The sequence below is a fragment of the Equus przewalskii genome, chromosome 2 (assembly GCF_037783145.1).
Source record: "Equus przewalskii isolate Varuska chromosome 2, EquPr2, whole genome shotgun sequence".
NCBI lineage: Eukaryota > Metazoa > Chordata > Mammalia > Perissodactyla > Equidae > Equus > Equus przewalskii.
In genome coordinates, this window is record NC_091832.1 from 112,625,110 (window position 1) to 112,651,446 (window position 26,337).

Here is a 26,337-nt window from a genome sequence, read left to right on the forward strand (position 1 = left end):
AAATGATTATTGCCCTATAGGCAATAAAACTATAACCTTTGAGAATCCATTTACATCTGTATAGCACCATGCTCATTTGCATTGCTGTCAGACAAGAATCGTTGGCACTGTCATCCATTTTGCACAAGTGAAATGCCCTAATCCACAGGTTGGCACTTTTTAAAAATTTTATTGAGGTCCTGTTAGTTTATAACATTGTGTAAATTTCAGCTGTACATCATTATTGGCAAACTTTTTCTGTACACTAGTAAATAATTTAGGCTTTGTGTTTTGTTTTTGCAGTTTCTTAAAAATGTAAAAACCATTTTTAGCCCATTGGCTGTACAAAAGCAAGCAGCCTTCCAGGTGGGGAGGCGAGGCTAACCTCTTTTTCAGGGCTGTCCTGGTTTACTGGTGTAAAAATTAATCACCCTCTTTCTCTCTCAAATTGTCCCAGTTTGGAAGATAAATTATATGATAAATGGGTCATGTTAAGGAGTTTGCTCCTTAACACAAAATCAATAGGAAGTCATTGAAGAATTTTAAGCTGAATGAGTGTGATATAACCAGATTCACATTTTGAAAGGATGGCCGCCTTGTGGATGATGGATTGGGTAGGTCACAAGGGATGTTAAATTTTTGGTTACTAGGAAATTTATCTTTCAGGTTAAACAACTTGTTAAATTTTCTCAATAGCAAGTCAATTCAGGAAAAAAGAAACATCAGGGAAATGTGTTTGATGAAATCAGTTGGTCAGTGGTAAAGACCGTGGATGTGGTAGCCTCACATAGATTTTATAGTGAATTTTGTTGTAACTGATGACTTGTGTATATTCATTTGCCACATAGTCATGTTATATTCATGTGCTCCCAAGGGCATGGATAATGAGAAGAGTAAAATGAAAGTATTGGGATATGCTTTAGATGTCTAAAATGCAGAATCACAAAATTAGCAAGAGGATTTTGTCCCAAAGACTGAAAACAGTGCGAGGGCTGGGACCACGGCTGACTTGTTCACAGTTATATCCCCAGCATGTGGCATTCAAGAAGATGGCTGAATAACTGAAAGAATGAACTGCCCGCCTCTGTCAAGAGCTTTGTTTCTGAAAAATCTTAAGTACAACGTCCATGAAGTTCCTTAAACGTTTATCCCACTGTCTTAGAATCTCTGAATAAAAACTTATGGTCAAGATTATAGAGATAAAGATATTTACTAATAAATCTGAAATGTGTTTCCTATTAATGTGTTTTGTTCAAGATTGAAGGAGAGTTTGACGTAATATTCTGCTTACGAGTAGAGATGGCAAAACCAATTTCCATCAAAAAAAGAATTAATGTCATGTAATTGTTTTTATTGTGGACAAATTAAAAAATGTATCATCTTCATTCATTTTTTTCGGTATTCCTATCTGGCAAATAAGAACCAGGAAGAAAAACTTAATTGAAACCAAGTATGAAAATATTAAAATTGTTATGATATGAATGCATAAATCAGAGTAACTATATATTGTTCTGTGAGTAATTTAGATGCTATAAATACAGGACATATGCATAAACATTTAAAATCACAAGAACGCTTTAATAAGATTTAGAACACCCCTCCACCAGGAGTATGATAGTAATAAAATGACAGAAACTCATACTCCTTAAATTTGGTCTTTAAAAATGAATACATTTATTTAAAGATAGGTCTCTTCTAAAAAAGAAAAATAAATATGAAAATTTATCAAAGAGCAAATCTTCAGCAATGTGATTAACCGTTGGGTTAATATCTAGACTGTCAGAAAATTGCCAACTTTCGGCACCTTTTATTAGTTTTCTTTTTCCTTTTAATTATAAGATAATAAATCTGATGTAATATATGTAGAATGTACTCTGCTCTCCCACTGGTCTCTGATGCTCACTGCTTCTTGTGCCAACGCATTCTGCCCGTCCCCTGAGGCTGCAGCAGCACTGGGCAGTGTTGGCTGTGTTCTCTGTCCTCCACACAGCACTGCACCTGGAGGTGGGTGGGTGTTTTCTTACTCTTTGCTGCTCTTCTAAAACCGCTGTTAGCACTTCCTCCCTCAGTAACCCCTATCCCCATCCTTCCACCAGCCCATCTTTTTTTTTTTTTTTTTTTTTTGCTGAGGAAGATTAGCCCTGGGCTGACATCCTTTGCCAATCTTCCTCTTTTTTTGTTAAGGAAGATTAGCCCTGAGCTAAAATCTGTGCCAATCTTCCTCTGTTGTTTTTGTATATGGGACACTGCCACAGCATTGCTGCTGAGTGGAGTAGGTCTGCACCAGGATCCGAAGCCGCGAACCTGGGCTGCTGAAGCAGAGCGCTTGGAACTTTAACCACTCCGCCACAGGGCCAGGCCACCACCAGCCCATCTTTGAAATACATTTTCTCAGATTCTAATATCCTGCACATCTTAGCGCTGTGGTTTCCTACCGTTCTGTTCTCTTGCTGCTCTCCACCATTTAGATTTATACAGGAGCTGGCCTACTACCATCTCTCCTTCCCCGCTTCTAACCATCATGCTCCATGGCTTTACTTAGCTGCGTAGATCATCTGGCCATACCCTGGACTCTCATAACCTATCTTCTCCCTTTCCACAACCTTTTCTTCTACTCTAGGGGTCAGCAAACTTGTTTTGTAAAGGGCCAAATAGTAAATAGTTTCAGTGTCCTGGCCATAGGGTCTTTGTTGTAACTACTGAACCCTGCAGTCCTAGCTCGAAAGCAGCCATCAGTAATACAGAAACAAAGGGACATGCTCTGTTCCAGGAAAGCTGTATTTACACAAAACAGGTGAAAAGCTGAGCAGGGAGTTGGAGGAGATGAGCTAGTGAGCCATATCCGGGGAAAAAGAATTCCAGGCAAAGGACACAGCGAGTGCAAGGACTGAGGCGGGAGTTTGCCTGGAGCTCTCAGGAGCAGCAAGGAGGCCAGTGCGGTGAGAGGGGAGGGCTGGTGTGCATCAAGCCGACCGGGAAGGGTGGTGGTGGGAGATGCCAAGAGGTAAATGCGGGTGGGAAGGGGGCTTCATGGTGCTTGATGGGCCGGAAATAGGATTTTGACCTTGACTCAGAGGCAGCTGGAGAATCATTGGAGGGTTCTGAGCAGAGGGGCAATAATCAGATTTCAACCTTAACAGGATGTCCTGGCTGCACTGGTAAGGACAGTGATGGGGCAGGGTAGAAGCAGAGATTTTCCCAGTCTATATTTTGAAGGATTTGCTTTCACACTGGATTTTAGGCATGAGAGAAAGGAGTCAAGAATTACACTGTTTTTATCCTGAGCAACTGGAAAGACACAGAAGACATGGGGTGGAGCAGGTTTTAGGGGAAGATCAAGAGTTCTTTAGGTTTGTTTGGTTTGAGATGTGTATGAGGCAAGCAAACGCACCAAATGTTTGAGATGCCTGGCATTCATTATAACTTCCTTGATTTCATGATAAATGGACAATTATTCTTTACTTAAAAAAAAAATCATCGACCCGGGTGAACCAACTGTTCCACTGAATGCTTAACCAAAAATATATTACCAGGTACATGCTGCTGACTGGTGCTGACTGGTGTAACAATGCCCTAGCTATGTTTGTTAATATCTGTTATTATTCCAATGATATCTACTTCATGAATAAGTTTATAAATAACTTTCATCTTTTCCCTCCATTATGAGCCTAAGATCGCAGTATGTTCTTTTTCATGTACTTCATGTTTGTATATATTATTCAGAGCAAATAAACTGGTATTTTTAAGTACTTTCAGCATAAAAATAGTTAATTGAAAAACATTATGAGATAATAGAATATAGCTACCAGCTACAGTTTTACATTGTATTTCTTATCATTCTAGTAGAATTTTAAACTCACTCATTTCCTGCTTATAAGATGAATCAAGTTTGGAAAAATACTTTATGCAAGAGGTGAATTTTCAGAAAGGGGTTTGAAAGATGAGAGCATTTGGGCTGGTCTGTCTCTAGGGAAAATTCAGTTGCACGTGTTAAGGTAATATGGTAGTAAGTTGCAAAGAGAGGATGATCTAATGAGTTTTTCCATTCACTCTGTTCTCCAAGGGCTGTGTCAGAAAAGCACCTCATCTGCTTGGTGAAAATTTGAAGAGGGCATATTTTTAAATTGGCAAGATAAATGTTTTAAGTTTTCTCTCTAGTTATTCATTAGGAACAAATCTGAAACAAAATGAAGTATGTTTTCAGCTTAAATTTGTTGCAGTGTTGAAGAGGGAAATGTCTCACATTCAGGGGATTGTGTTCAACCTGGTATCGGTAATAACTGTATGTTTATTTTCCCTTCTGTTTATTAGCCACAGTCATCCAGAAATGTAGAAATGTAGAAACAGAGTTGGAAAGGACTTTATAGGGTCCTCTTAAAGGATCATTTAACCCAGTGCTTATTAAACCTTTTGTCTGTGATCTACAGTTTAAAAAAACTGGATTTATATCATGACCCGGCGTGCAATATATGTATATGTAGAACTCAAGCAAAAGTTTCACAAAGCTGTAGTTAACTTAAATGTGAAATGCACTTTGATATATTTTATTCTTGTTTTAAATGCTGCTTTGATCTGCACTTTGAAAAAAAGATCCTTATCTGGTCTGTTTGTTGGCATCATGCAGTCTTCCTGTGCGACATCCCGAGTTTATCATAAATAACATAGCCTTTGTTTGATCTTCAAAGGTAGCAAATTACCGTGCTACTTTAAGACATTTAATGTGCTGGTATCTTGCTGATAGATATGGAGCGAGCTGAGCAGCCTGATGTGCAGTTATCAACAATGGTGCTTCTCTTTTTGACCCAGATTATAGGAGGCAGAGTGGTAGCACTGCACTGGGTTCCACAGTCCCAACTATAGTGATGCTGTTCAGGTCCTTAGAGCAGAGGAACTGCCAATGGCTGTTTTTTGCCTTAATCAGACACTCTTACACATTTAATACAGAGTAGATAGGTGTGTGCATTTTTATAAATTTAACAGAAAGATGGCATTAGCCCAAGCTTTGTTAGTTCCTTATAATTAAAGTACGATATGAAAGTACACCATCTTGAGATTTCTATAAATGCAAGTCATCTGGTGACAGCAGCTTCTCTTTCTTTTTTAATGTTCCTAATGCTGAAGGATATCTATGAGTAATCACTGATGAGCTTTATGTAAGTATCGGAAGATAGAGTAACAAAAAGATAAGGCAAGAAAAAAGAAAATGAAGAAAGTCGGAACCACTTATTGAAATACATAAATGATATTGATACATAATTGAAGGAGGAAAGATTTTTTTTTAAATAAAGGAAACTTGAAATGAGTATTAACTTTTCCAAGAAATGAAGTCACTTTTCCAAGAACAAATTATAGTAAGTAGAATGGAATCATGCAATTAAAATATGCAACAAGATAATCTAAAATTATTTTTCAAACAAGGAATATTTGTAGATACTAGTAATAAGTCTGTAATTTAATTTTCACTCAACATATATAATTTTATTAAAAACAAACAGGAAAGGGTATTAAATGAATTATCCACTTATTTTTCTGTTTCATTAACCATCTCTGAAATTCTCTGTTTAGTCTTTTATGACTTTTCTTTCCAGCAGAAGTATTGATTGTTCTCTCATGCTGTTCGTGGTGTCACGTGATTGGTATAGCTGGTGTGCCATATCGTTAGTGGTCACTGGTCATATCTCCTCATTTTCTGCTATCTTCCTGAGTTGGTAGACCAGCCAGAAGCCCCTTTGAATAATCTGGGTTTATAACTAGCTCTGGCCTATTAGAAAACATCACGATTTCTTCTAGTCAGTCCTGAATGTGACTAACCTGATCCTATAGATATTGACGCTAATCTAAACTTGATTTTTAATCCAGAACCAGGAAATCGGGTGGGAGTTTGGGACTAAGGATAGAGATTATGGTCAGCAGGTTGATACACTTTGACCTTCAGGACTGGTTTGGGGATACAATGCCTTTTCTGTGTACTTTTACAATAGTTTTAAAGTTAGTGTGGATGGCATTCTCTACTGAGTTTTCATGTCATAATTATATTTGCTTTTTTTCAGTAAGTTCTTAATTTCTGCTCCTTTTTCTTAAATATTAGCAATGAATTACTTTTAAATATAATTTGATGTTAGTTAATATTAAGTTTAAAATGACTTTGAGGTCACTACAAGAAAAATATTTGAAATTTTGTTAAAATAATTTTTGGATTTCTTATGTTAAAGTTATTTTAATTTTGAGTACTGAATAATGGCTTATTTGGCATTTATTAAATGGGGCATATTGCTAAGAATTTTGTCAAAAATAGATATCACTTATGCAGCGTTAGGAATTTGTGTTCAAATATCTAAAATTAGAATAGACCGTGGTTTCTGTGCTTGACCAGTTTATCTGTTTGCCCTTGCCAGCTAAGTCAAATTCTCAAACTTTTTATGCCCAAATTTTATAAGTATCATGTTAAGACGAGGAAAGAAAATCAAAGTATAAATGCTCTAAGACTATTAACTTTGATGACAGTAACAACAAAAGAAATATCCATACTTATTTAAAATAAAATAAACAGTATTCATAGATCTGTCTTTCAAAGAAAAAGAGTGCATATAGTTTTCAAGTATATGCAACCTAAATTAATATATTTTATGCTAGAGAGATAAAAAAACAAATGATGCTGTTTTATTAACTGTATTACTTGTGTTAAATACAGATTAGGAAAAAAAGCACACATACAGATTTGCCTTCAGTTTTCTGGAAATGTTAGTTTGATTCTGAATTTGGTTTTCAGTATTTCTGTGTTTTCTATTTGGAAACTTTTCTCTCTAGAAATGATCAGCTTTGTCACAAAAGAGCTGGTAGTAATGGTGGAGCTGAAATTTCTCTTGAGTGGTGCCATATGACTGTTATAATGTCTGAGACTAATCAGTTTTTTTTTTTAATTAACAGATGAGCTCAATGTTGGCATCTCTCTTTTGAGAAGGCTTGGCATACTGCATGGCCTAGCTTGGCTAGTGCTTGTCTAGCTGTGAAATATAATTAACTGCTGATGGAAATGTAAAAAGTGTCTGACTTACAAGCTGCCATTTTTGCATCACAGTGTGTGAACCAAATCCAGCTACCTCAATCCTTGCAACATAGCAAAGCTAAAAATGCAAAAATCTACCTCATTTATAACCAGGACTATTGCTCAGAGCTGACTAACAGTGATTATGAGGATGCAATACAATCTGTTCTGTGTGAATTACTCTATTAGTGTTATGATAACATTGGCAGCATTGCCTTACCGTGTTCAGTTTTAAAGATTTATACTAATATTTTGAGGTGAAATATTCTTTTTCTGCTACAAATTGCTTATGATTTTGAAAGAATTATTTGAGGACAGTGGGTCAATCACACATTTCAGATTGTCTTTCCTGTTTATTTATCTCTTGTTGGCTAACTCCCACTCCAAATTGAATGGCTTAAGTTTATTATTTCTCGTGACTCTGTGGAATGACTGGGCTCAGATGATTGTTCTGCTCCACGTGGTGTAACTGAGATCATTCATGGAGTTGCGTGCAGCTATGAGCTCTGCTAGTGATGGCCTCTTATCCTCCAGGTTTCTCTCCATGTGGTCTCTTGTCTTGGTCTAACCTGAACTTTTTTTAGCCACATGACATGTGGTTTCCAAGAGGACAGCTCCCATGTACAGAGCTTATTAAGGCTCTGCTTGTATCACTTATGCTAATCGCTCAAAGCGACTCACATGACCGAGCCCAGAGGCAGTGGGCGAGGGGGGACTGCACAAGGACATGAATATTGATAGACATGGTCCACTGGGGGCTACCAATGCAAGAGGCTGCTACCTCTCCATAATAAATTCTAGTAGAGAGCAACAGCTAGTGAGTTTGGTTGCGTGGAAGAATAAGAGGCGGTATAATTTGAGCCAAATAATATGTTGTATAAATAATTTCACAAAATTTTAGTCACCAACCTTGATTTTATTTGGAGGATGCTGTTAGGAAATGGAGAGGGAAAGAGGTACACTGAAATTGAGACAAGTGACTTCAGATCCTAATAGTCTTTCTTGAAAAGTAGTAAATCACCAGAAAAGAATATGTTCACTTCCTTGTGACAGAAATGTTCTTTAGTATGTGTCAAAACAGATAAGATGCATCTAATAAGTGATTTTGACATGGTTTCTATTTAGAGTCTAATTCTTCTTTTTCCATCTTCTCCCTTGCACACCCATTTCTATTCCTAACACACACATACACACACACACATATATATATATGTATATATATGTATACACCTCTCTTTCCATGTTATCATAATGTCCATGACATGGAATGTTAATTTGGAAATGAAAATAATCTATTTTAAATTTTTGATATTTTACATGTTGTGTAAGTTTTCCAGATTCTTTAACTAATTAAGATTTTCGGTACATTAAATATCCTGTTGGGTAAAATAGCCGAGTCACTGAAAGCTCTAACATTCCTAACTTGAAGTGAAGAGGGGAGTTAAGAGTTTTCTAGGGATTTAGGAAGTATATAGAGAGACAAACATGGCTGGTGTTGACTCTATCTTAGTCATTGCCTAGCTGTCTCTATATCCCCAGATTATAGCATCACACTTTAAACTTTCTGTACTCAAAAGTGTTTTGCGCTTTTTGTATAAATAGTTTTTTACTTAGCCCTGCTTTTCTTTCTCTAGTCACTGTAACTATTTTTTCCTCTTTTAAACATTGTTTTACCCTGACAAGCCAACTCAGACGCTGCAAGGTCTTTGGGGAGTCGTTTGTTGACAAATGTATTTTAGAGAGTCCACATAATATTCTGAGTCAGAACCGGGTCTTTAGAATCCTCCATCTCTGGATTTTGGTCCTAGCCTGGTCAATTACTAGCCGTTAAGCCTTGGAAGTTTCCTTCACCTCTCTAAGCCTATACGCATTCATTTGTAAAAGGTGGTGGGAAGGTATTCTTGTGGTGGTTGTATACATTAAGTAAAATAACTCTTGCAAAAATTATTTACATTGTGCTTGACAGAGTAAGCAGTATTATTATAAATTTTATTGTATCTTTTAACCCCTTAAATGAAATGACTATTAAAATAGACAGGAAACTTCTATCACATTTAAATACAGTTACTTCTCTCAGATTGTTTCAAGGTCCCCTTTGGTCCTATTTGCCCCCTTTGTGGAGCTAGTACTTAGCTAGAAATGCCACTGAAATCGTACATGAACATGGGACAGGAAGAGAAAGCAGTGGTTTCATGATAATTTGAATGCAAACTGCCAAATTGATAATATGTGCAAGAGAGAGAGGAAAAGGATCAGGCCTTGGGTCAACTAAACTTTGGAAATATTTTAGCCTCAGAAGCACCTTTTTCCACCTTATAAATCCCATACTGAATGCCCTAGAATTTAGAATTTTATTCTAGATAAGAACTGTTACACTGTTTCAGTTTATGAGAATGCATTTCTTCATAGATTTGATTTTACCTTGGAGCAAACTTCAGAAAAGAATGATTGCCAAGATGTCTTATAACCTGTTTTCTTAAATGCTTTTCTCATTATCTTCCTTAACGTTTCTTTCTAAAAGCATCTGAGGGACGACTGTAATTAGGTAATTGTGTGCACCCATATGTGCAGCTTATGGCACTCACAGAGCAGTCAGAGCGAGGACGTGGTGTGTGTGTCCACGTGCAGCAGTGGCTCTGAAGGCTGCCATGCAGTCCATCTTGAGCTAACAGCTGTGGTGAACAGAACAGCTTGTAATTCCATGGGTGTAAAAGTGAATTCGCAGTTATTTATAGGGAATAATTAATGTAAGTGTTTGTAAAAGTAAACACAATTCTCAACCCTTGACAAACCATTAAAAAGAAAAAGGATGGAAGATTGATACTTTTGACTGACAGAAAAGGCTTGAAAAGAAATAGATGATGTCTGTGATTGTGTAGGACACTGTCTTCCAGACTGCGTAGACATTCCTCCAACTCTGAGAATAGTAGTTAGAGAGTTAAAAGCTTCTACAGCAAGCAAACTCATTCTCAAAGTAATTGTAAACATGTGGAGACTATATTACATAGTTTGGTTAGTAAATGAAAATTGTGAAATTTCATTTAGTTCTCTTTTTCCAGTTCTTTATTTAAAAAAGGGAGCGGAAGAAAGTAGCAGAGTCACAAGGAGAGAAGGAGTAAGAGAAGGAAGGGCATGTGGACATTTATCGCAAGAAAAGATGATGCTGTGTTTTCCTGCTGTATCAATAACATCATTCATTCAGAATTAATCTCATCTGGTCAAATGGCTGGTTGGAAATATTAGAGATTCTTTTGGAATTAGATGATGCAGAAGGAGTGAACTTGGCCAAATGGTTTATCTTTAACCATTATCATGTGCTTGCTGGCTAAATGCTTTTGTGAAATTGATTTTGACCAAAAACAATATCATCTGTTTGATCATCAGGCTTGCATCTGGGCTATTCTTGTTCAAAAGGTACTCCATTTTCTAAGTATTAATAAATTAGTGGTTATCATAGTAAGAAAATCTTATTCCAGATATAACCATAAATTAAGACTGCTTCTCCAGTTGTACCTGAAATTCCATTTCTGTTTATCTCTACAACCCTGATCTGAAAACGTGAGATCCCACCCAACCTGAAGCTTTTACCTGAGACAGTGGGAGGAAGAAGTGGTCTTTCCCTCTGGCTCACATTGTGATTTTTACTTTTCAGTTTAACTTTGATAGCATGGAAACCCATCTTATTTTCACAGAATAACTGAGTCCTGTAAGTAGACATACTATTATGTGAACTCATTTAAACCCAGATTGTGTTACAGCCACTCAATGAGGTTTCTGTGGGCCTGTGTCATTCAAGAAAGGCACAGAGTTATCAGCCATGACCTGGCTTTCTTTACTGTGCTGAATGACTACAGACGGAAGACACATCACCGAGCCAAACTTTTGATTTTGTTTGGCAGTGTAAGTTTAAACAAAGGTAGCAGGCATCTCTGATACTGGCAAGTTGAATAGCCTTCACGGGATTAAAGTTACGGGGGAATTGTTTGTGTATGAATCGTTTTATTTTAGGTATATAGGTATACTGAGCTTTGGTGAAAATTTCTGTCCAAAAGCTTGGGAGGATGCCTAGCACCTAGTATAATAAATGCTCAAAAACAAAAGACCTTCTACTGTGTGCCAAGTCTCTGTGAGGGAAGCAAAGACCTATGAAATACGGTTCCTGTTTGATAGTATTGTTGAGAAAGAAATTCTAAATACTGAAGAAGGGACAGTTATTAGGGTTAGTTAATAAAAATAAAATATGCTGCATCCATGAATTAAAGGGTGACACTGAGAGAGAAATAAGATGAGGGGAGGAGACCGCAGTGTGTTCACATTTCATGCAGTCAGGAGACGAACAGAGCGTCTGAGACTGAACTTCGTTGGCCACATTCCCGGTTGCCTACATTTTGGGCCCCCTCCTCATGTTAATGTTTATAGAAAATCCACATTTTACAAGTGATAATCTGTGTTTATGAGTGAAGCAAAAGTCTCTCTTTCCCTACCTTGGAGAAGTTTCTGGAGAGGGATTTGCAAAAGATTTTAGTAGTGGGCCAAGGGTGATATCTGACAGGGATGGAATTGGACTGTAAGAAATTACAATTAAGAACATTAAGTCTCTGATCTTGGGAATTTCGAGGATGCTACAAACTCCTTCTGTAGGTGATTGTAGTTTGTGTGACGATCTAAATGTTCTTTTGAATCCACCCTTCCCGTATGGTGGTGATCGCTGCCTGGGGAACATAGTAGGAACAGGTTGTGGTAGAACTCATCCTCTGGTGGTGACTTTTCAACGGGAGTTGAGTCCCCCAGGCTGTTGCTTTTCCTGCCTTCTGTTGCTCCCAGTGAAGGCCAAGCCACCCCACGTGATCTGGATAAAGGAAGAGTTTACCATCCATTGGGGCGGGATGGGGTAGGCAGAGGACTTAAGCAAAAATAAATAGCAGAAAAAGCAGTAGGTGAGTTTTAAATGTGTGGGTTAGTTCAGAGTAGGCAGTGAGTGTTTTAAATTCAGAAAAGAGAAACGTTGGTTCCGTCCAGTTATCACTAAAAGTCTAGCTCACTGGAGAATTTAGAGTCGTATTAATTTGAGGAACTAGTAGATTATTTTACTAAAAGTTCCAGCTGTATATTTTTGGCTGCTGACTTGGTAAATGGATTTTGGTAACTTGAGTTTAGAAGTCGCATAGTAAAAACTGTTTTGACAAGTTGGCCAGGGAGTGCCACGTGAAAATTTCCCAGAAAACAGGGAGAACAGAGGCAGGGGGACCACTTAGGAGACTCTGCAGAGGATCCCTCTTGCTTCATATTGTATGAGCAAGGCACGCATTGGTGAAGGCCGAGGGCAAAGGGAACGGCAAGGAGAGACTCTCAGTGGAGAATTGCTGGAACCTGGTAACTTGGGATATACGGAGATATATTCTAACAATTATTAACGTTTATCTAGTTTCTACCTAGCAATATGCAAATTTATTTTGCTTTTATTGTCTCATTTGCCTTTTTAACTATTTTATAAAGTACAGGTACTATTATCATTACAGGTTAATTAATTTGCTTCGGATCACAGTTAATAATTATCAGAACCAGAACCTAAACATTGGGTCTGTCTGAACTCAAGCCCTGCTGTAAAGGAGGCTGACCTATCAGAGGCTAAAATAAAGAGTGAGGCCAACATTTTTAGTTAGGAGACAGATGCCCATTAGAAGTCTGGTTTAACATTGATCATGGCATGTCTGTGACACAGCTTTCTCCTCTTTTTTCTTTTTTAGTGCGACTTCATGACAGCATATCGGAAGAGGGCTTCCATTACTTGGTGTTTGATTTGTAAGTACAGTACACTGAGTTCACTTATTTTTGCTCTCTGTTTGAAATCCATTTTGAATTAAACATGATTTTTCACCAATTTACAGTTCAAATTAATGACCCTATAATGTTTTTTAAATGTTCTTCAAATAACACTCACCTCTAATTCTTCTGGAAAGAGGCAGTGTTTATTTAAAATTTAAGTTAATCTTTATAAGTCAAACACTTATGAGTCGGTTTCCTTTTGGATTGTTCACTGTGATATTCATAAATAGTTCTCAGTTTTACCTTGGGGTATGAAAGTGGCTGACATAAACATAATTTTCCACTGAATTTTTTAAGAATATGTATAATTTGTTATCTTATATAAAAAGAAGACTCAAGAAAGATCATTGAGGTTGGTTAATTCAGGGGTTCAACAATATCATCAAACTCCCATCTTTTATGCCAACTTATTGACTTTGTTCTCAGACTGGTATGATTCACATTATTACATGCAGGCATGGTAATGCCCAGTGGAAGACACTGTCTCTTGTTCCTTTTTAGAATGAAAAATTTACCCTATAAAATCTCGCATTTCATCTCATTGGCCAGGACTCACATGCCCACCCCTACCCAGCCACTGGCAAGGGGATTGAGGTTGCCAAATCGAGTTGGACCAATCAGGATTCATAAGCTGAGGCTCTATTAGCGAGAACGAAGGGAAATAAGGACTCTTGAGGAGCAATCCATGGCACCTGCTCTGGCTGGATGAGATAGAGTGAGACAGGCCACTCACATGGCTGGGATTTTATTGATAACACACTTTCTGGAAATCAATTTGATACTATATACCAGAAATGTCTGTATTATTTGACATAATAATTTCACTTTTAGGAGCAAAATCCATAGAAAATATATTCTAAATTTGGATAAACCTTTATGCTGAACGATGTTCATTGCATCGTCCTTTATAATGGGAAAAAAAGAAAAGAAAGAAAACCAACTTAAGGAGCCAATAATAGAGAAACAGTTGTATGATTATGGTAAATTCATATAATGGACTCCTTATTCTTTAGCATTTTAATGTGATCTTTGGAGAATAAATTAGAAAAAAGTATTATTTTCTGTAGTTCCTCAGAAGATATGTTAATGAATTCTTATTTAGAATTGCTTCTCAGGCCCATAGCTGAACCAAGTGTTGGTTAAGGGAATGGAATTGCAGCAATTGACTTTAAGCAATTGTAAATTCAATCTGTATGTTTCAGAGGGAACTGGCCTCCCCTGAATCATATGAATGCTCAGTTAAGAACTAAATCATGGCATTGACATGTAGATTAAAGGGGAGTCTTGCCTGTTGGGTGGGCAGCCAGAGATGTCTGCCATTTTGGTGATCCATGTGTATGCTGGAGAATAGAGAGTAAACCTCTGATTATGCACAATCCTGCTGCACAGGCTGCTCTCCACAGCCACAGTCCACCCATGGCTTGTTCACGTGGCTGGAGTTTGGCACTACTCCATGTTGCATAGTCATTCTTCTTCAGTCTGTCTCGGAGCTCATATGTTTACTTTTTCCATTGTTCTTTCTTCCTTCTTGATATTCCAAGATTCCTTCTTATGTGATTTCTTTTATTCTGTAAGAACTTCCTTTAGCCGTTCTTTTAGAGTAGATATGCTAGCAACAAATTCTTAGTTTTTGTTTTTCTGAGAATGTCTTGATTTTCCCTTCATTCCTGAAGGGTAGTTTTGTTAGGTATAGAATTCTAGGTTGACAGTTATTTTATTTTAATGTTGTGCCAATTCCTTCTCACTTCTTTGGTTTTTGATAAGATATCTTCTGTCATTCTAATTGCTTTTCCCCTAAGCATAAGGTATTATTTCTCTCTGACTGCTTTAAAATTTTTTCCTTTGTCTGTAGTTTTTAAAAGTTTGACTGTGATGTGTCTTGGCTTGAATTTCTTAGAGTTTATTTGGTGTTCACTTAACCTCTTGAATATGTAGTTTTATATCTTCTGCCAAACTTGAGAAATTTTTAAACATTGTTTCTTTAAATACTATTTCAGCCTCACTTTCTTGCTCCTCTCCTTCTGGAACTCTAATGACATGAATGTTAGATCTTTGTTATAGTCCTGTTAGTCCCTGAGGCTCTGTTGTTTTTTTTTTTTCATATTATTTTATTTCTGTTGTTCAGATTGGGTAGTTTCTATTGTTCTCTCTTCATTTTCAGTAATCTTTTCCTCATTTTTTTTTTCCATTCTGCTGTTGAGCTCATCCATTGAGTTTTTAATTTCAGTTACTGTATTTTTTTCAGTTCTACCATTGCCTTTTGGTTCTTCTATATATCCTCTATTTCTTTGTTGAGACTTTTTTTTTCATTTATTTCAAGTCTATTCATAATTGCTTTCTGAAGCATTTTTATTATGGCTGATTAAAAATCCTTGTCAAATCATTCCATCAGCATTGTCATCTTGTGATTGGTGTCTGTTCACTGATTTTTTTCATATTGAGATTTTCCTGGTTCTTGATTTGATAAATGATTTTTATTATATCCTGGACATTTTGGATTAATTTGAGACTCTGGATTTAGTTTAAATCTTTTTAGCAGACCTCCTCTGATACCACACTGGCCAGGAGTAAGGAGGTGCCATGTTATCACTTGACAGGTGGAGGTGGGAGCCCAGGTTTCCTTCTCAGGCTCCGTTGACCACCCAAGGGTGTGTCTCCTTACTGCTGGGGGGGGCACTGAAAGCACAGGGATTTTTTTTTTCTGTATTTAGTGGAAGAAATGCGTCTACTCTGTTTTTTTAGACTTGTTTCTTTTTTATTTTATTTCTTGATAGATTTATTTATGTTTATTTACATTATTTTATTTCTTGATAGATTTATTTTGTAGATCTCCTTTGTATGTAAATCAAGGGTATGGTAGTATAAACTGGGATATATCCTTTTTGCTCTGATGAATGCTGGAGTGAAAAGCACATCTCCTAATGTTCATTACTTAAGTACCATCACTCAGAATTGGGTTTGATCGCAGCTCTATCAGAGAACAAAAACTTTTCCTCTGCCCTCTTAAGTTCAGGACATGAAGGCATGAATTAAACTAACAGAAGACTGATTAACAGGAGACAAGGCACACAATTTTTTTTAATATTTATGTGCAGGGGAGTTCATAGAAAAGAAGTGAAACTAAAAGAAGCAGTTAGCCTCGGGGTGTCAACCCTTTGTCTTAGATGATACAAATCATTCTTCTTTCCCTGGTACACAGAGCAGACACCTTCCTTAAAGGGAAATTTATGGCCTGCTTTTAGCCAGATAAGGGGAGGGTAGAGAACTCTTCCTTTGTTTGTTGATTCTCAGTTGCCTTTAGTTCAAAATAATCGTTATGCCAAAGTGGCATGTTTTGGGGTGGCATATTCTGATCTCCTTCTCTCCAAGAAGCACTTCAGCATTGGTCAAATGTCAAAGGAAGGCACCCTTCTTCTCATGCCATGCCATTTTTCCAGAGTCATCAAGTTATTTATAGCTGCATTTTAAGTTTTATAGATTTCTATATTCCTTACTAAATGGAGGGGATGATAAGAATCACATGGTTTAGAATAGTAAGTTTATTTTTTCACGTACCAGTTTTTTTATTCAGCACTTAATAGTTAGTGCAGAACATATAAAGAAAGCAGTTCATGTGAAAACAAAATAAGATTTTCAATTACAGTGGATCGTATCTGTAGTAACGATATTTGTTGTGTTATTAATGGGTCTGAAACCAAGTGTAGAGCCTCCTGAAGGTGAAAGTTTACATTTGAACCATAGTATCATGAAATATGCTGCATCAGGCTGTTGGACCTCTGGTTCTAGAGTGAAGAGCTCAGACTCTTTGCCAATTATTCTTCAATATTTAAAGTTTAAGAGGAGAGTTATGGGCAGTTCTCATGAAAATGTTTTGCCAGTAAATGAGATTAATAAACTAGTTAAACACAATCCAGTAAAGCACTCAGTTTTAGAGACAGTTGGGAAACAATGATTGAAACTGTAGATTTTCAATGACTAAAAAGAGATTAATGGATATACATATGTAATTCCTCTAAATTATCTAATCGTTGTGGTGTTAATCTGTAAATAGGAAAAGTAAGTAGCTTTAGAAAATGCACATTTTAAACATAGTTTAGAAAAGTATGATCATAAAGATGTCAATGAAATACTCATATGGGAAAATTGAAAGTCACTTGGCCAATCAGTTCTGAGATAAGATGACTCCTTGAAGTCCTGAAGAAGGAATGTCCCTGTGTTTGTCCTTCTGATGGTGGTTTTGGCAGCTTGGTACTTGCTCATGCTTCCTGTGGAATATCAGCTATTCAGAATCCAGTGGGAAGTTCTATTTTTATAGATGCATTGAGTTTTCTTCTAATGGAATACTTTTCCCTTCTAAAAAAGCAGAACAGCAGAGGCTGTGAATTCTATGAGAAATACTCTCTTCTTGCTATTTTAAATTAGCATTTTTTATTCAAGTGTCTATCCACTGTTTCAAACTACAAAGCATTGCTAGTCACTTTTGCAGATAGACTCAGGAATCAGAGAGAAAGGCTACATGAAAGCAAAGACATCTTCACTGCAAATAATGAACTGCTTACTTCTTAGATTCTTCCTTCCTCAGAGTTTGTGCCCAGCAGGGTTTCCAGGCACACCTCAGAGCCCTGAGAGGCAAGAGATGTGGATTTATCTGACATCTAAGGGAAGGCAGGACAGTGACGTAATGAAGCTAGAATTATAGTTCCCCAGGGAGAGGCCTAAAGGCAGAACCATTGGCTGTAGGCAGATAAGGCAGCTCCAGTCTGTTTCTAGGACTGTTGGGAAATAAGGTCTTGACGAGGGCAGTCATTTGAATGTGACATATGTATTTCAGGAACTATATGTTGGAGAAGCTCTGTATTATATGCCTGTTGGGTGAATACATATAATGAAGTATGGAAATATCACAGCTCTCTCTAAGTAAACGGATATGAGAATAACATTTGAGTTTAATTTTGTAATCCCGATAGGGAACTAAAGTAGATGGATTAGATTAAGGTTTATTGGAAAGAGTGCTGACCCAGAGTGAAAAGACTTCAGTTTTAGTCTCAAGGTACCCAGGGAGAAACGTTGAACATTATCTTTTCTCTAAACTTTTTTCTCATAGAGATTGAGGCTGTGGGACCAAATGAAAAACTTGTTAGACATCTCTCAAGTCCTTTCCTGTTCTCTGAGGATGCCATTCTCATCAGTTTGAGATTTTGGGTAGAATTAATGGACTCCTGATGTCATTTTTAAATAATAGGAAATTTCTTACAATTCTAAACTATTAGAGAAAAATGCTATTATTGTATCTTTAAAAAGAACTTCTTTTTTCCCTAGCAAAAATACATCTTGGTATGTGAATTACTTCTTTTTTTCCCTCTGTTTTAAAGTCTTTGTGTTTTTGTCCCCAGATAAGAAATTCTATTCATCAAATACATAATGAGTGCCTACTAAATACAAGACACTATGCCTAATGTGCTTTAGGGAAAAAAAACCCTAGTGTTTCTGAACATTTTAAAATAAATGTCCCATTTTGATAAATTCAAAAGGAATACTCTGAATCTGATGTGCTGCTTCCCCCTACCCCATTTTACCATATTTGTACCAGCCAGAATGCTTGGTCAAGTTACATGTTTTATAGTTATTATTAGGGAAATATGTATATTTTTTATTTTTGCAAATTTGAAATTATATCTTAATATTAAAAATACTTTTTCAAACTACACCCCTTGGACTGGAGAGCTGATAGTTTTATTGGTAATATCAGGACTGAAGGGTACATCAAATACCATCTCTTTTTCAAAGATTTTATAATTTTGAAAGGGAATTAGATGGCTTCAAAAAATCTGTGGTACAGACCTAATGTGGTAGAAGCTCTAAGAGTGATGCAGGAGTTTGGGAGAAAGAGCCAACATTCATTCAGCCAAGGATATCAGGAAAGACAGTGGGAAGAACTGAAGTTGGGGCAGACATAATTATGTCCTTGGGAACATGCCTTCATTCAACAAATACACGCTTAGTAAGACTTACTCTGTACCAGGTAAGTAAGCTGATTGAAGGGAAGGTGAATGACAGCTTTGCCTTCAGAAGAACTAAAAACAAACTCATGCTTATTATGTGAAGGCATTCTTTCGTCAGTAGAATATTTGGTTGAATAACTAACAGATCAGCAGTATGTACAAACACACACAGAGACGGGGTAACAAGTTTCACAGTATCTGTGAAGACATTGATGTGTGCCCTAGTCCCCGGGTCATCTTTGTAGTTATTTAGCAGAATTCTTCTATTTTTCTGATAATACTCTCCTACAGCTCACAAGGTGTATATATTCCATAGTTATTCCAGTGATTATTAAATCTTGTTTGGGGGGTGGAGAGCTAGTCTGATTTTTCTGAATAGCTTTTGCCTATTATTCACAGCAAATTTTCTCTCTCTTAAAACCTACTTAATGGAATATTTCTTTGATTTATATCACTATAGCAATGATGTAGCAAACAGCAGTGGCAAAATAATTTTCACATTCAGATCAAAATGTGAAAGGACAATATTGGAGACTATTTGGTCTGTCAGGGCACTGTAGACAGAACTTGAGAACCAGTGTCGAGGGTGAACTCCTGTCGAGAGTCAGAAAATTCAGTCAGTTATTACAGTATAGTCTGACTTGTGCCATGCTGTTTTTCTGTGTACACGGATTGAGGCAAACAGCTCAGATTGGAGGTGGTGACCCTGGTTAGAAGGTGGCTGCACTAACATCCAGGTAGAAGATAGTAAGTCCCTGAGGTAAGATGCTGGTAGGAATAAAAAAAGAAGCAGAGTCCTGTTCCTCCTCCTCCAGCAGCCCTCCTCCAGCAGCCTCCTCCAGCAGCCCTCCTCCAGCAGCCTCCTCCTCCAGCAGCCCTCCTCCTCCAGCCGCCCTCCTCCTCCAGCAGCCCTCCTCCAGCAGCCCTCCTCCTCCAGCCCTCCTCCTCCAGCAGCCCTCCTCCTCCAGCCCTCCTCCTCCAGCAGCCCTCCTCCAGCAGCCCTCCTCCAGCAGCCTCCTCCTCCAGCAGCCCTCCTCCTCCAGCAGCCTCCTCCTCCAGCCGCCCTCCTCCAGCAGCCCTCCTCCTCCAGCAGCCCTCCTCCTCCAGCAGCCCTCCTCCTCCAGCAGCCCTCCTCCAGCAGCCCTCCTCCAGCAGCCCTCCTCCAGCAGCCTCCTCCTCCAGCAGCCCTCCTCCTCCAGCAGCCCTCCTCCTCCAGCAGCCCTCCTCCAGCAGCCTCCTCCTCCAGCAGCCCTCCTCCTCCAGCAGCCCTCCTCCAGCAGCCTCCTCCTCCAGCAGCCCTCCTCCTCCAGCAGCCCTCCTCCTCCAGCAGCCCTCCTCCAGCAGCCCTCCTCCTCCAGCAGCCCTCCTCCAGCAGCCCTCCTCCTCCAGCAGCCCTCCTCCAGCAGCCCTCCTCCTCCAGCAGCCCTCCTCCTCCAGCAGCCCTCCTCCTCCAGCAGCCTCCTCCTCCAGCAGCCTCCTCCTCCAGCAGCCCTCCTCCAGCAGCCCTCCTCCTCCAGCAGCCCTCCTCCAGCAGCCCTCCTCCTCCAGCAGCCCTCCTCCAGCAGCCCTCCTCCTCCAGCAGCCCTCCTCCAGCAGCCCTCCTCCTCCAGCAGCCCTCCTCCTCCAGCAGCCCTCCTCCAGCAGCCCTCCTCCAGCAGCCCTCCTCCAGCAGCCTCCTCCTCCAGCCGCCCTCCTCCTCCAGCAGCCCTCCTCCTCCAGCAGCCCTCCTCCTCCAGCAGCCTCCTCCTCCAGCAGCCCTCCTCCTCCAGCAGCCCTCCTCCAGCAGCCCTCCTCCTCCAGCAGCCCTCCTCCTCCAGCAGCCCTCCTCCTCCAGCAGCCCTCCTCCAGCAGCCTCCTCCTCCAGCAGCCCTCCTCCTCCAGCAGCCCTCCTCCAGCAGCCCTCCTCCTCCAGCAGCCCTCCTCCAGCAGCCCTCCTCCTCCAGCAGCCCTCCTCCAGCAGCCCTCCTCCTCCAGCAGCCCTCCTCCTCCAGCAGCCCTCCTCCTCCAGCAGCCCTCCTCCTCCAGCAGCCTCCTCCTCCAGCAGCCTCCTCCTCCAGCAGCCCTCCTCCAGCAGCCCTCCTCCTCCAGCAGCCCTCCTCCAGCAGCCCTCCTCCTCCAGCAGCCTCCTCCTCCAGCAGCCCTCCTCCTCCAGCAGCCCTCCTCCTCCAGCAGCCTCCTCCTCCAGCCGCCCTCCTCCTCCAGCAGCCTCCTCCTCCAGCAACCCTCCTCCAGCAACCCTCCTCCAGCAGCCCTCCTCCTCCAGCAGCCCTCCTCCTCCAGCAGCCCTCCTCCTCCAGCAGCCCTCCTCCTCCAGCAGCCCTCCTCCTCCAGCAGCCTCCTCCTCCAGCAGCCTCCTCCTCCAGCAGCCCTCCTCCTCCAGCAGCCCTCCTCCAGCAGCCCTCCTCCTCCAGCAGCCCTCCTCCAGCAGCCTCCTCCTCCAGCCCTCCTCCTCCAGCAGCCCTCCTCCTCCAGCAGCCCTCCTCAGCAGCCCTCCTCCTCCAGCAGCCCTCCTCAGCAGCCCTCCTGGACTTAGGTCGCGTTTGGTAGCACAGTGGGCCCTGTGGCCACCAGGAACCTTGCTCTGTTACCTAGCGACTGGTGCTGAGATGCCCATCTGTTGGTTGTATGTTTCTTTACCCTGCTTGATCTTACACCTGTCTGTGTGAGCTTGGACCTGTGGATAGAGCACTTTATTGCCCATCATAATTAAAGTCCTAATTGTTTTGATCACTCACACTGATTGAGCACTTATTATGTGTCACATACTATGCTGAGGGCTTTACCTGCATTAGTTCATTAGATCCTCACAATAACTCTATGAAATAGACTTTATTATCTCACAGATAGGAAACCTGAAGCCCAGAGAGATTAAGTAATTTACTCAAGACCACACACACACACACACAAAAAGAAGTAAAAAGGCATAATCCCTCTAAAAATACTTTTTAGAATAAAGTTGAGTCTATGGATTTTGTTTTTAGTTAGCAGTGTTTATGCAAGAAACAATCAGTCTATATAAAATGGAGGCTGTTTTAAATAACAGAGAATCCCTGATGTTGTAAAGATACTACGTTTCTTATTTGTTTTTAGAAAACAGAATTGTATTTGAATTAAAACATCTTGGCTATTTTTTAAATGAAATTAAATGTCCATTACAGTGGAAATCTATAAATCTAGAGTTGTAAAAGGTCACAGCATTTACAAGGCTGTACTAAACAATTTAAGTGTCCTAATAACTGAAAAATTAATAAGATAATAATGATTCTATTATATTTTTTAAAGAAAAACATTTTAAATGACCATGACATCTGTACTTTTTTCTTTTCTTTTTTTTTCTTTTTTCTTTTTTTTTTTTGCTGAGGAAGATTCACCCTGAGCTAACATCCATTGCTAATCTTCCTCTTTTTGCTTGAGGCAGATTTGCCCTGAGCTAACTTCTGTGCCAGTCTTCCTCTATTTTCTATTTGGGTCACTGCCACAGTATGGCCACTGAGGAGTGACGAAGGTCCACACCCAGGAACCGAACCCAGGCCGCTGAAGCAGAGTGTGCCGAACTTAACCACTGTGCCGTGGGGCTGGTCCCAACATCCTATACTTTTAATAGAAAGGGAGAGAGATACTCATCCTTTTGATGCTTTTCTGAATGGAAGGCGAAATAAATACTCAACTTTTCCTGTGTTATGATACTGCTCCCAGGTGGTAAACTCAGCCCTCCCACCCACACCTGCTGGTGCTTTTGTGTTAGTAGGCGCTCTGAGTCTGTGTGGGATAAGCTATTACCTGGTCTCATGAGCACCCTTTAGTTGACAACCTGCAGGAGGAAGGAGGCTCTGCAAGCTGCATACCATCTGGTAGCCTCTTTACAGTTATTGTCAGGGATAATGGTCTTAAATTCCAGAGGGCCAGTTTTTGTCTCATTTGTTCACTTTAGTAATTGTCATTCTTTGTGAATAATGATTTCTTGTTGATATACGTATATTGTCATAGTAATTTTCAATCTTTAATATAAATTTGGATTTCTTGATATCATATCAACTCCCATATTTATCTTTATGAAGTAGGAGAAAATGTTATGGAATTTAGGACTTTTTGAAACTTTTACAATGTTATTTTAATTTTTCCACTTCCAATAAACTTTAGTTTTTAGAGGAGTTTTAGATTCAAACCAGAATTGAGTGGAAAATACAGAGAATTCCCATATAATCCCTCCCCAAACGTGCACAGCCTCGCCACTATCAACTTCCATACCACAGTGGTGTGTTTGTTACAATCAGTGAATCTACAGTGACTCATCACTATCACCCGAAGTCCATAGTTTACATTAGGGTTTACTCTTGGGATTATACATTGAGTTGGTTTTGACAAAGGTATAATGACATGTATCCACCATTGTAGTATCATAGAAAATAGATTCACTGCCTTTAAAATCCCCTGTGCTCCAACTGTTCATCTCACCATCCTCCCCAACTCCTAGAAACCAGTAATCTTTTTACTGTCTCCATTGTTGTGCTTTTTCCAGAATGGCGTATCATTGGAATCACATGGTATGTAGTCTTTTCAGATTGGCTTCTTTCACTTAGTAATATGCATTTAAGTTTCCTCTATGTCTTTTCATGGCTTGATAGTTCATTTCTTCTTAGCACTGAATAATATTCTATTTTCTAGATGAACCACAGTTTGTTTATCCACTCACCTGCTGAAGAACATCTTGGTTGCTTCCAAATTTTGGCAGCTGTGAATAAAGCTGCTATGAACACCCATGTGCACCTTCTTCTGTGGACTTAAGCTTGTGACTTACTTGAGTAAATACTGACGAGGACAATTGCTGGACTGTAGGGGTAAAAGTATGTTTAGTTTTGTAAGAAACCGCCACACTGTCTTCCAGAGTGGCTGTATCATTTTGCACTTCCCCAAGCAATGAGTGGAGTTCCTGTTGCTCCACATCCTTGTCGGCATTTAGGGTTGGCAGTATTTTGGACGTTGGCCACCCTAATAGATGTGTAGGGATATATCATTGTATTTTAATTTGGAATTGCCTAATGACATGTGATGGCAATAGGTATAATTTACCAGTGAATCCATCTGGTCCTGGTGCTTTCTGTTTTAGAAGGTTATTATTAATTGATTAAATTTTGTTAATAGCATCTTTTCATTTGTTTATTTTCCATCTAAATATCTTTTTTGGTGAAGTATCTCTTCAGGTCTTTTGCCCATTTTTTAAATTGGATTGTTCATTTTTTTTGCTGAGTTTTAAGAATTCTTTGATTAGTTTGGATAAATAACTTTTACCAACAACCTTTATCAGATGTCGTTGCAAATATTTTCGCCCAGTCTGTAACTTGTCTTCTCATTCCCTTGACAGTCTTTTGCAGAGAAGTTGCTTTAAATTTTAATGTAGTCCATCTTAATTCTTTCTTTCTTAGATCATGACTTTAATGTTGTAACTAAAAGTCATCCTCATACCAAGTCATCTAGATATTCTCCTATGGTATTTTCTAGGAGTTTTATACTTTTGCATTTACGTTTATGTCTATGATCCATTTTGAGTTAATTTTTGTAAAGGGTGTAAGGTCTGTGTCTAGATTCATTTTTTTCACATGTGGCTCTCTGGTTGTTTCAGCATTGTTTGTTGAAGAGTCCGTCTTTTCTCCATTGTACTACCTTTGCTCCTTTGTCAGCTGTCAGTGACTCTGTTTGTGTGGCTCTATTTCTGGGCTCTCTATTCTGTACCATTGATCCGTTTGTTTATTCTTTGATAGTACCACACTGTCTTGATAACTATAGCTTTGTAGTAAGTCTTGAAGTCGGGTAGTATCAGTTTTCTATCTTTGTTCTTCTCTTTCAATTTTGTGTTGGCTGTTCTGGGTTTTTTGGCTCTCCGTATAAACTTTGGAATCAGTTTGTTGATATCCACAAAATAACTTGCTGAGATTTTGATTGAGATTGTGTTGAATCCATAGATCAAAGTGATAAGAACCGGCATCTTGACAATATTGAATCTTCCTATCCGTAGACATGGACTCTCTCTCCATTTATTTAGTTCTTCTCTGAGATCTTTCATCAGAATTTTGTAGTTTTCCTTATATAGATCTTTGGCATATTTTGTTAGACTTATACCTAAGTATTTTATTTTTGGGGAGTGTAATGTAAATGGTAAAGTGGTCATTTCTAGTATATAGGAAAACAATAGACTTTTGTGTATTAATCTTGTATCCTGCAATTTGCTATAACTGCTCGTTAGTTCCACGGGTTTTGTTGTTGATTCTTCAGGCTTTTCTATATAGACAGTCATGTCATCTGTAAACAAAGACCATTGTATTTCTTTCCTCCCAATTTGTAGTACCTTTTATTTCTTTTTCTTCTCTCATTGCATCAACTGGGACTTCCAGTATGATGTTGAAAAGGAGTGGTGAAAGAGGACATCCTTGCCTTGTTCCTGATCTTAGAGGGAACGCTTGGAGTTGTTCACTGTTAAATATGATGTTAGCTTGTGGTGTTTTGTAGATGTCCTTTATCAAATTGAGGAAAGTCACTTCTGTTCCTAATTTGCTGAGAATTATTATCACGGATAGGTATTTAATTTTGTCATGTTTTTTCTGCATCAACTGATATGATCATGTAATTTTTTATTTTTGCCTGTTGATGTGAAGGATAACATTTACTGATTTACAAATGTTAGACCACCCTTGCAAAACAAAAGAAATTCTTTTCATTCATGGTGTATAATTCTTTTTATACATCATTGGATTTGATTTGCTAATATATTTTGTTGAGAATTTTTGTGTCTGTGTTCATGAGGGATATTGGTCTATAATTGTCCTTTCCTATAGTGTCTTTACCTGGTTTTGGTATTAGAGTAGTGCTGGGCCTCATAGAATGTGCTGGAATGTGTGCACTCTGTTTTCTGGGTGAAATTGTGAAGAAGTGGTATCATTTCTTCTGTGTTTGGTATAATTTACCAGTGAATCCATGTGGTCCTGGTGCTTTCTGTTCTAGAAAGTTATTATTAATTGATTAAATTTCATTAATAGATAGACCTATTTGGATTTTCTATTTCTTTTTTCTTTTTTTTTTTAAAGATTGGCACCTGAGCTAACAACTGTTGTCAATTCTTTTTTTTTTTTTTTTTTTTTGTCTTTTTCTTCTCCAAAAAGCCCCCAACTACATAGTTGTATACTCTAGTTGTAGGTCCTTCTGGTTGTGCTATGTGGGACGCCACCTCAGCATGGCCTGATGAGCAATGCCATGTCCGCACCCAGGATCTGAACTGGCTAAACCCCAGGCCACTGAAGTGGAGTGTACGAACTTAACCACTCGGTCATGGGGCCGGCCCCTGGATTTTCTATTTCTTCTTGTGTGATTTTGGCAGATTGTATCTCTCAAGGTTTCATCTAGGTTATCAAATATGTGGGCATAGAGTTGTTCATAGTATTCCTTTATTATCCTTTTAATGTCTATGGTATATATAGTGATGGCTCCTCTTTC

General features: G+C 39.0%; 1 protein-coding gene across 50 annotated transcripts in view; it reads left to right on the top strand.

The window, feature by feature from the left end:
- CAMK2D (calcium/calmodulin dependent protein kinase II delta) overlaps positions 1–26,337 on the top strand; it is a 292,744-nt gene that overhangs the window by 136,937 nt on the left and 129,470 nt on the right. For all 50 annotated transcript variants that reach the window (XM_070609259.1, XM_070609305.1, XM_070609281.1 and 47 more), the window contains exon 4: positions 12,772–12,826. In XM_070609259.1, the coding sequence (XP_070465360.1) occupies positions 12,772–12,826 (55 nt within the window). The remainder of the gene's footprint in view (positions 1–12,771; positions 12,827–26,337) is intronic.